Source organism: Pseudopodoces humilis, chromosome 21 (genome assembly GCF_049639895.1).
Source record: "Pseudopodoces humilis isolate 2021_Gansu_Grassland_sample_001 chromosome 21, ASM4963989v1, whole genome shotgun sequence".
Classification (NCBI taxonomy): Eukaryota; Metazoa; Chordata; class Aves; order Passeriformes; family Paridae; genus Pseudopodoces; species Pseudopodoces humilis.
In genome coordinates, this window is record NC_142220.1 from 4,513,979 (window position 1) to 4,525,097 (window position 11,119).

Here is an 11,119-nt window from a genome sequence, read left to right on the forward strand (position 1 = left end):
AAGTAAAAGTAGGATCTAACAGAGTTCAAAGAATATTCCCTTCCATATTCCCAGCCACCAAAGAGGTTTCTCACAGTCGTTATAAGCACATCCATTTCATGAGCCTGATTACCCACAGAGTGGCTGGATTGCACAGCTATCAACCAACTGGGTTGTAAACTGTGTTAATAGGAGGGGAGCTAGAGCATTTTATGTGAAATTATTTGCTTCTCTGGCTTAACTGGCTTTGGTCTCCTTTTGGACTCCATTCCTCATCACAAAACACATTCACTGCATGGCATGGTAAGGACAATTTATAAGATATTAAACATGTTGGAAGGGCACTTTCTGAAAATTTCACGAAATGCAGTAAACTGATGTGTCCATGTGTGGGCTTAGGGATAAAATAAAAGGCAGATTCAGTGGAGAGTTAGGGAAAAGGCAAGAAAAACTAATTGAATAGGGAGCCCACAATGGTTGTACTTTGCCAGATTAGTGAGTCACTGTTTGCTGTGCTGTTGAAGCCCAGGAGACTTAAAAAGTTAAAAACTTTAAACCAGGAGTTAAAAACTCAGAGGAAGCCATGGGATATTGCAAGTATGTTTCAGTCAGCAGAGCAATACCGTTGTTCAATTTAGCAGCAAAACTGCTCTCTTGGTGGGTACCATGGGTTCCAGAATCAGATACGCTTCTTGCCTATCAGCCCAGCTTCGGGCTGCACTTCCCTCAAAGCAGCTGTGTTTAGGCCCAGGGAGGAGATTTTGTCATTTAGGGCAGGTCCTAAAGGGGAACTATGTATCAGTGAAGCCAGGCAGTCCAAAAGTGTGAACCTGTAACCCCTCACTGCAGCTGTTGCTCAGCCCTGAACTTTCCTCAGCTGTTTGCGCTGAATTTATACAGGTGCTGAATGTGCTGCTCCGGGTTTGTCTGGTCCTTCTTTCCTTACATCCTTGGAGAGCTGTGCTCAGAGCACAGCAGAACCTTAAAAGGCAGAGGTAGTCAGTCATCCCTTTTTTAAAAGGCCAGAGGGCTGGTGCCCAAGTTGTTTTAAACCCTCCAGTGCCTGAATGCTACAAACCCATCCTTCTAGGGGAGAGCCCACTGATGTCTCAGCACTAGAGACGTCATTCCCATTCATTGCAGCTTTTATACTTCACAGCAAGAGATAAGAATTACGTGGGGTCTAGGAGAGTGTATGACTTTTTAGCCAGTTGATAGCTGTATTTGTACAGAAACATGAATTCTAAGCCCAGCTCCTGTGCTTGATTACGTGTATTAGAATAGATCCTAAAAAAGAATCAGTTTTGTGAGATATCTTATGTAAAACTTTCAGTATTTTATGTAACACTTTTGGTAATGAAGTTGGCATGGAAAAATAAAAATGTACTAGCGGAGCTGTGGATGGTGTAAGCCTGGGAGGGAAGTTCTCTGTCAGTGTAGGAGGACCAAATACTAGACTGGAAGGACTAGAAAGGAACTGATGTAATAGGAATGGGGTGAAATTTAGGTCATGCACACATGTGCTAACAGCAAGAATTTCTGATATAAAGTAAAAAATGAAACTGATACTGGAGAAGAAAACAGACATCCTGAACAATCAGAAGAAAATTATAAAATGATAGTGTTTCTAGTAGGCCAGGAAAATACTTGTACTTCCATGGAAGAAGCTGGTAAGACATCTGAAAAAATGATTGAAAATAAGCCTGTGAGAGCTGAATTTCTCCCTCTTAGGGCATTAGAGGGTTAATTACCAAAAGAAAGAGTAGCTGCTTCAGCCAGACACTTACTTGTCCATGTATAATTGTCTATGAATCCATGCAGCTAAAAACAAGGTTCCTAAATATCAACAGAATAAGGTTTGTCGTCTCCAACAGGAGGAATAGGAAACCTGGGTTTTTTGTTGAGGTGGAACTTGTCAAGTCCAATAAAGATATTACAGACACAGCTGCTTGCCTTGGGAAGGACCAGACAATGGTCCAAGAGCTGCTGCCTAATGAAGCTCCCCTCAGATCCAATTTGTTTGTCATTTCTGCTCAAATGCTGATGTATTTGATGGGAGCACCAGCGAATGGGGGGAAAAATGGACAGTTTCTTGCATAAAGCTGTGGTGCTTTTCCAGAACCTGGTTGCTTTGTCTGGAGGAGATGAACCCTTGGCAGGGTCTCCATCACTGGGCAGCTCTTAATACACAGGATGAAAACCTGGCCCCTGTGAAGTTGATGGAAGTTTTGCCATTAATTTCTGTGAGGCCAGGATTTCACCCTGGAAAGGGAGTCAAAAGTACATGCATGCTTTCAGAGACAGAGTGGCTGATTAAATACATCTGGTGCACTGTTCTTTTATCAATCATTGATAAAATAGTGTCTTTTAAATATAAACTTTGGGTGAGCTTAACTGCAAAATTTAAACATGTCCTTTTACAAGACTTAAAAGCATAATTTGTCTGTTTTTTGTCTGAAATAACAGAAATCCTGGTAAAAAAATTAACACACATCCACACCCATCCACTCCAAACCCCTGTAGTATTTGATGTGCTTCAGAAGTGAGCCATTAAAGCTTAGAAAAGCCAGTTAAAATATTTCTAAATGATACATAAAACTTTATCCTCTAAGAATGCCATCCGAAGCTATGTTCCTCCTCCTTTAATTCCTCAGCAGTTGAGCTAGGGGTTCATCTGATTTCGGCAGGGACTGTGCTTTCAAGTGACCCAGCACGGCCACCTCTGACACCCCAGGGAGCTCAGGACAGGCACTGACCCTCACAGCGCTGCGGGATGTGGCCGAACACCCAGCACAGGGCTGGGTGTGCACAAGGGCAGAGGGGCTGTAGCAGGGCACAGGGGCTGTAACAGGGCACAGGGGCTGTAGCAGGGCAGAGGGGGCTGTAGCAGGGCAGAGGGGGCTGTAGCAGGGCACAGGGGCTGTAGCAGGGCACAGGGGCTGTAGCAGGGCACAGGGGCTGTAGCAGGGTACAGGGGCTGTAGCAGGGCACAGGGGGCTGTAACAGGGCACAGGGGCTGTAGCAGGGCAGAGGGGGCTGTAGCAGGGCAGAGGGGGCTGTAGCAGGGCACAGGGGCTGTAGCAGGGCACAGGGGCTGTAGCAGGGCACAGGGGCTGTAGCAGGGCACAGGGGCTGTAGCAGGGCACAGGGGCTGTAGCAGGGCACAGGGGGCTGTAGCAGGGCACAGGGGCTGCGGGACGCGCCCCTGGCCCCGTGTGTGTGCCCTGCCGCGGCGGGGCGCGATGCGGAGCCTCCCCTGGGCTGTCCCTGCCGATCGCATCCCCGTTGCCGGCTGTGAGCGGTGCGGGGCGGAGGGAGAGGCCCGGCCCCCGGCCGGCCCAGCCCGGCACTGCCGGACACCCTCCCCGGCCCCCCCGCGCCCAGCCGGACCGGCCCGCTGCAGCCCCGCCCGCTGCAGCTCCCGCCGCTGAATTTGCTCCGGTCCCTTAATTGTTTCGCTCTCACCGAGAACTTTGTTTACAGTCCCTTGTGCGGCGAGCTGCATCCCCTCTTATGCTGGCTGCGGGCCGGTGGCCGCCGCGGTCCCGCCCGGCGGCCGGGAGGTAAGGCACGGCTCGGCTCGGCTCGGCACGGCTCACTACGGCACACTCGCCCATGCTCCGGCGCACTGGCCCAGCCTGTGGCTTGCACTGGCACGGCTCGGCTCGGCACTGCTCAGCTCGCTGGCAGCCCCGGAGCTGCACGCCCGGCTCCCGGTGCCCTCGGGGCTCCCGGTGCCCCCGGGGCTCCCCGGGCCGGCAGGGCTGCTCCCTCCGCTCCGGCACAGGGCTCTCCCCGGTCACAGCAGTCGCGGGGGTTCGGCACTCGCAGCCGCTCCCCGGGTGCAGCTCGGCTGTCCCGAAGCGCCGCTTCTCCGGTACCGGAGGGCTGTACGTGCACAGCCCGCTCGCCTCTCCGCTCTCTTGCAGGGGTGCTCGGGACACGGAGATTTTAGCCTAGGTGTGTCTGTGGCGTGTAGCAGGCGCGTTTGAAAGTTTTGCAGTTGGCGCATAAGAGAGTTGGTTTGTGGAGGGGTTGGGTTGGCTCCCATCCTACATCCCGGCTATGTCGGGAAACGAAAAAGGTGCGACAGTCTAAATCTGTTCCTGATTTTACTTATAAACTTGGTGAGAGAAACTTACTGCATCCCGAGGCAGCTGGTATGGAGGCAGTGTGTTCTCCTGCTTCTGTAGCTCAAGGCATGGTGCTGGAGTCTTGTAAGCACAAATTCTGGTTGAGAATTTCCAGGAGTGTTCACCTGGGGCAGAGCTGCGGGATTGCTTTGAGGATTACTATAATCTGTGGAATTCTGAATGAGTTCAGGCTCTCCTCTCGGGACAGAAGGACTCCTTAGGCTATTCTGCATAGTCACTTGAATGCATAGCCATAGTTTGAAGTGTGAGCATTGTGATTTACTGAGATTTTACATAAGCAAAAAAGGGTGCCTGAAGTGTTTGGTAAAATAGAGAGAATCTGGTCCAGAGCTTGAAGGCAGAAAACTCAAATGTGTCCCACTGGTTATAAGTAAAATGTGAAAAAAAAAGGGTTGTAGTGGCTCTTTGCCCTTGCACAGAGATGTTCTGTATGTGGGAAGCCCCCTGAGAGAGCACCACATTAAAATGATTCCGAGTTAAAACGCTGGAAGCTTCATGTAGACATTTCACGTGTTTCTTCTTTTCAATTTTGTGGTGAGAGAGGGAAGGAGAAGGGAAGAAACTTCATCTCTAAGAAGTTGCTCTGTCAGAATTTTTGATATAGGCATTACTTTGAAATAAAAAGACCTAAACTGTGTGCAGTCAGGGATAAATACAAATAAATATCTGACAGGGCAATTAATCTTTTCCAAGCAAGATGCTGGCAGAGTGGCTTAGGGGGCACAATTGTTCTGGGAAGAGCTTTCAAACAAATTGTTTGAAAACCTTGCTGTAATCCCAGTGGAAGTTGTCTGCAAGCACATTTCAGAGGTCTGCACTTGTTTTAATGAGATCTAGATTATTTATCTGAAGCCAGGATTTTTTTTCCTGCATTTCCCTCCAAACTTTTCAAAAAGTTAAACTAATTGCTAGGTCATGGGAAAAAGAATATAGTCAAGGAGATAAACAAGTAGACTTCCTTGTTATTAGCTAACTTCAGTAACCTTCAAATATACTTTGGCCATGTCACAGGCTTATTCCAAGGATCTTCTGGAGAACAGCAGCCTGTAAAGGTTTCTGTTTGTCAAATGTTAGCAGGGTCGAAATAATTTAAAACCAGAAAAACCCTTAAAGTTTATCATTATACAAACTTACTCTCATGAATTTACTCTCATCCCCATTTAGGACTCCTGCTTCCATGGTGAAATGATCTTCTGTGATCATGCACTTCTAGAAAGGGAATGTCAAATAAGATTAGCGACATAAATCTCTGCTGCTTCATGAGTTTTACCCAGCTGCCTGGCGATTTCACAGCTGTTTGTGCAGTTGATAACAATTTCCATCGCTCTGCTTTCTGCAGAGAGTTACAAATCTTGTTTTTAAAAATCCAGTAACAGAAATGAATAACAGTAAATATGATGAACTTGTGTTTATTACAGAGAGTTATTGGACTGTGTAAGTCTGCCTCTTTTTGTTCTGAGAAGAGGTTTTGGGATTATATTACTTAGGTTTTCTTGAAGAGATTTAACAGGTTTTTTAGTGGTGTGTTGTCACAGTCAGTTCACAGCTAGGAAATCTGAGGAACAAGGAGATGGAGTGATTTGCTCAAAGAAATTGGACACATAGAAGAGGCAAACTCCCGTGTATTCTGAATCATTCACACAGGTGATGTCAGCAATAGAAATTAAGTTAAATAAGATTTTTATCTACAGTATTTCTTGTGCATTGCCTTTTCCTGCCTGGTTCTTTCTGGGGGACTTGACTGGGTTATGATACTCACTACAGGATGTCACATCATCAAAGGAAAATGTTACATTGGGCCAGAAATGGGTGTCTGCTTCCAAGAAAAGAGGCAGAAGCCACTAGGAGAGCAGAGAGAGAACATCTCCTGCTTTGGTTAGGTTAGGAGCAGGAGTCAGCCCACAGCAGGAGCTTCACACTTACAACTTTTATTCTTAAGAAGCTGATAAATATCCAACAAATTTTCTTGTAGGAAACTTCCATGCTAGAATATTGTCACCTCCAGTTCATCATTCAGCAACATCTGACACTTCAAGCAGCTCTTTCTGTCTTGAATTGTCATACAAGACATCTTCAGCACTCCTCTGCTTTCTGAGCCAAGAGTCTGTTACCATGGATTTCTCCTGGATCTGGTAGGTGTACATTCTGATGGATTTCATGTCTTTTTGATAAATCTAAATTTACACTTATTAGTGGCTAAATTTTTTTTCTCCTTCCTTTATCCAGCCACAGATTGCCACAGAAGCACGTTCTTCTCCAACTCAAAGTAGTTCCTTAGTAGTACTTGTGGTATGATTAGTGAGAGGATGCTAGTGTTGCTAGGTATCTTTGCCTAAATTTCTTACCCTGAAACTTGAACCAAATCACCTGTTGGCTTAAGTCAGAAGTGACTTTGCTAGCAATGAAGATCCAGTGCCCTTTTTTTTAGGGCTGAATACCTTTGCTCACACTTCAAATAGGTTCTGTTGTTTATTGAATAGTATTTCAATAGAGGGTTGTTTATTTGTTTCATATGAATGCCTGCCTTCTTACATCCTATTCCAGACAAGAACTGTGCTCCTCAGAAATCAATCCTCAGAATTGCAATTGACTTGATTATTACAGATTAGAATATTTTTTATTCCTGTTAGATTTGTATAAATATATCTCTTTTCTTCATAAATCTCTGTACAAGAGGATTAGGAGATTTTAATGCTCATTGAAGATGTATCTGAAGCAGAGGGACAAGGACTTTAGAGACAGGAGTAAATACATTCTGATTAAAGGTTAAAGTTTTTCAGAACTTTATTATGGGCTTTTTCAAGTTATTCAGAAGTTTCCCTATTTCAGTGACTTTTAGAGTACTTGGACTTTGAAATAGTTATTACAGTGTATTTGAGCCAATAGACCTTTTATATGCAAAACAGTTAATTTTGTTCTCTCTCAAATTTGATAATAAAATGTTATACTAATTGATTGGCAAGATCAAAAAACCATGACATTTGGGGGCCACATTCTTATGTTGTGCTGAACTTCTGTAACATTTTATGGATAAGTAATGCAGCAATGCAATATCACCAGTGTACATCTCACTGCTGTTTTTCATTATTGAAAATGCAGAAAACTTGGACTCAGATCCAATGGGAACAGAGCAGTGACACTTGTGAGCAAACCCATGGCTTTCCTGGGCTCTTTCTGTCCAATTTAAAAGACATTTAATCATGCATTATGATTCAAAGAACAAAGGTACCAAACCTAGGAGAATTTAGGATATCTAAGGTGTCAGCGCAGATATATTTGCTTTGTCTGATAAGCACTGAACAAAATCCCTTTCCTACCCTTGGAGATACCAATTTCTCTCACAGAAACAGGCAGAATCATTGAATGGAACTGGTTGGAAGGGGCTTCTGGAGGTCATATGGTCCAATCCCCCCACTGCTCAGCAGGGTCACCTGGGCAGATGGCTTTCAATTATCTCCGAGGGTAGAGACTCCAAAACTTCACGAGGTTCCAGTGTTCATTTGCCCTCTCAGTAAAAACGTTTTTCCTGATGATCAGAGTGTGTCAGTGTGTGCCTGCTGCCTCTTGGGCTGTTCTGGGTGTGCTTGGGTGTGTTGTGTGTGCTCAGCAGGGACAGACAGGATCCTCTGGCAGGGCTGAGCCCGCAGACAGTTGAGCACTCTTCCCCAGAGCAGTAGAACTAAAGCTTTGGCAAACCAGATCTGGGCTTCCCTTCTCTCTTGAGGGTTTAAGGGGACTTTAACACTCTGACTGTATTCAGCATTTAGCCTGTTTGTACCTGTGGTTTTTTAAAAAGAGTGAAATCCTCTTGTAAAACCCATGGTCAGTTGTAGGAGGTACTGAGATATAAAACCAAGGGCTCTCCACAATGAACGAATATATCTTAGCAACAAGGGTGGAGTGGTGGGAAAGGAAAAGGAGAATACAAGTATCTGGCAATTAACTTCCTAGTCACAGATGTGAAGGTGATAAAAGTGATAAAAGCATTACTGCATTGCCAACGCTCTTCCTTGTTCTCTGAGCTGCATATCGTGCTGCTCATGAAAGCAAAAGCGGCACAGCCCACACCAGAGTGGTGGGGAAGTCCTGGGAACTACTTACAGAAGAAAAACCAGTGGTTCCCCAGTGGTTCACCAGTGGTTCCCCAGTGGTTCCCCAGTGGCTCCCCAGTGTCCCAATCTCTGTGTGTGCTGGGGTGCACTGAGCTGGGTCCAGGACAGCACATCTGTGGCAGCCTCAGTGTTGGCAGAGCTCACTGCAGGCCCCAGGGTGACCCCACATCACCAGAGCCCCAGAGACAAGGCTGAGCTCTGTCAGGGCAGCCTGGAATGGTGGGGAGCTATGGGCTCCTCTTGCTCTGATCAGATGGACTCTGATTATTCCCTGGGTTTCCCAGAGCCAAAAGGTATCTGTCTCCTGTGCAGATGCAGTCAAACTGTGCATGCTGTCAGGACTGAGAGTGTGTTTACAGTCTGAAGACAGGAGGAAAACAACATGATGTACTTGAGATGAGTGAATATGATGGTAAATTTCTCTCCCACACAGTTACAGGGATGTCATTTCATGGATTTACAAGAAAACCATTGCTTTTGCATGAAGCTAGTGTAAAAGGCAAGCTGTCAGTCTGGCACTGATGTTGCTGTAGCTGGAGATTCACCAGTTTTGAGCTGAGCCAAGTGCAGGAGTCTGCATCCCCACTCCCCCCACATTTACACCTTGCCATGACCATTTGAATTTTTTCCCTAAGTAGCACTTGCACTGAGAAAGGGCTCATTGTTCATCCTAGTTTTTCCTGGGCTAGTACTTGACTATGTTATTGTGATGTGCAGTGGAGCAAATCTGGGTAATGTATTGTGTGTAGGTGTACAAAGAAACTGTGTGGAAAAATTGTGTGAGCAAAAATCAAAACAATGTGTGAACTTCACCTCCTTGTGAGAAAATGTAATGCCATTGAAATCGAAATTACATCCAGAAATACTGACTTTAGGATGTAACTTAATGTGGGATTTGGCCCACAACACTTTAATGTTGGTGTCTGTCTTGGTCGGTGACTCTGATCTTTCTAGCGCTTACATACATATTGTGGACTTTTATAAGAAGTGATTCAGATCCTTCACAATCAGTCGTGTCACTGTTTGTCTTGTGCAGGTCTGAATGTCTGGTTGTTTGTGATCCCAAGGGGACTCTTCTGTGTCCCCATTTATCTTATAAATAGTTGGTAATTATTGGTTGAACTCATGCTCTTCTCTCCACAGTGCAGCACATGCTCAGCAGAGCCTGCTCTAGCCTGAGAACGGGCCCAGTCAAGACAACCAAGATGACAAACGAACCTGTCAAAGAGATCCTGGGCACCCCAAAGCAGCCTGATTCTGTACCCACAGAGAAGAGTAACAACAATGACTGTGTGATTACCACCATCCCCCTGGTCAGTGAATGCCAGCTGACAGCAGCCACGGGGGGAGCAGAACTCTCCTGCTACCGCTGCACCATTCCCTTCGGCGTGGTCATCCTGATAGCTGGCATCGTGGTGACTGCTGTGGCGTACAGCTTCAACTCCCATGGATCCATCATCTCCGTCTTTGGGCTGGTCCTCTTGTCCTCAGGACTCATTCTGCTGGCTTCCAGCGTGGTGTGCTGGAAAATCAGGCAACAGAACAAGAAAGCAAAGAGGCGGGAGAGCCAGACAGCGCTTGTGGCAAACCAGCGAACCTTGTTTGGTTAGAGGCAGCCAAGAGAAGGCTAGACAGAAGGCAGAACCTTTGTAAGTCAACTTGGCTATTTATCAGTAGGAGAGATTGCAGGTTTTAATTTAACTGTGGAAACGAACTGAAATGAAAATGGAATGGATTAAGGAATACTTGTAGCAACTCTGCAAGTGCTCTCAGTATATTTCTTACTGCAGACTTGGTAGTAATTCTTTCCAAGACAGAGGAAAACCCATTTTTCCTTCACAGAAAACTGTGTCACATAACTGTAACCATCCTAACTGCGTTCTCCAACACGCTGATCATGTTGGAAAGGGAACTTGTGGGAACTGAGAAAATGACTTGAACTGACTTGAAATGCCAGAGGTCTCCTTAAAACACTGATATTTGACCGAGGAAGAAGTCACAGCATTTGAAGTGACTACAAGCGTATGGCCAGAGTATCTGGGACTTAAACTGTAGCTAAAAAACAAAAAGGCAATAAGAACACATTGCAAATTGCTCAATAAGCTGATTCTTATATTTTATGTAACTTCCCCCTCCCAATACCTGTGGTACTTTCCCCCTTTTTTAAATCAACTAATATTGATTTTGTTTCACTATTGAATAGAAATCAGTAGAAATGTGTAATTATGTTGTTTAACCTAAATAACGAGGTATGATCATAGCTTAAAACATGAGACTTTTTTGTAAATTAGAGTGATCAGGTTTAGCACTTTTGATTTTTTGCTATAAAATGAAAAAATAAATTTCATTACAATAATATCCAGTGCTGCTAGACCTTTAGAAAATATTTCTTTATTGCTGTTAAGATAGCTTGTATCTTTGACTCTGACTGCTTTATATTTCTATTTTGTAGAACAACCCCTGTGACAATAACTGTGAACACATGTATTGATGATCTCTTACAAAAACCTCTCCCGTCTATGGACTTGGGTTTGATAGTTCAACCCTCTGCAGCTTGATTAACAGCTCTGTTATTGAAAAATCATAGCAGACAGTTCTGCAGACACTCACTGTCACAGTCAGTTTGAGACATAACTATTAATAATAACTTGTAGAAGCAAAGCTATGTGTAGTGTTTGCTGACTGAGCTTTGGGATTACAAATCTTCATGAGAAGCAGGTGCCAGGTGTCCCCCGCTTGTGACTGAGTGTTGATTCTGTAACTCTTGTGTTGTAGAGGTCTTCCAGCTTTTCTCAGTTAATGGATTATTGAAGGGCTTGTCCCAGATTGAAGAAAACCAGAAGATTATTTCTCCTTCTTGAAGGACAAGTGGTG

The 11,119-nt window shown here is 45.0% G+C and overlaps 1 protein-coding gene across 2 annotated transcripts; it reads left to right on the top strand.

Annotated features, from left to right (window-relative positions):
- Nucleotides 1-3,379: 3,379 nt before the first annotated feature.
- Nucleotides 3,380-10,616, top strand: TMEM100 (transmembrane protein 100). Of its 2 annotated transcripts, XM_005526704.3 has the most exons (3): nucleotides 3,380-3,542; nucleotides 6,106-6,265; nucleotides 9,389-10,616. In XM_005526704.3, the coding sequence occupies exon 3, from the start codon at nucleotides 9,397-9,399 to the stop codon at nucleotides 9,853-9,855; it is 459 nt and encodes a 152-aa protein (XP_005526761.1). In that variant the 5' UTR covers nucleotides 3,380-3,542; nucleotides 6,106-6,265; nucleotides 9,389-9,396; the 3' UTR covers nucleotides 9,856-10,616. The 2 variants fall into 2 exon arrangements, with proteins under 2 accessions (XP_005526761.1, XP_087921514.1); XM_088065388.1 differs by lacking the exon at nucleotides 3,380-3,542 and having other exon boundaries at nucleotides 3,968-6,265.
- The last annotated feature ends 503 nt before the right edge of the window (nucleotides 10,617-11,119 follow it).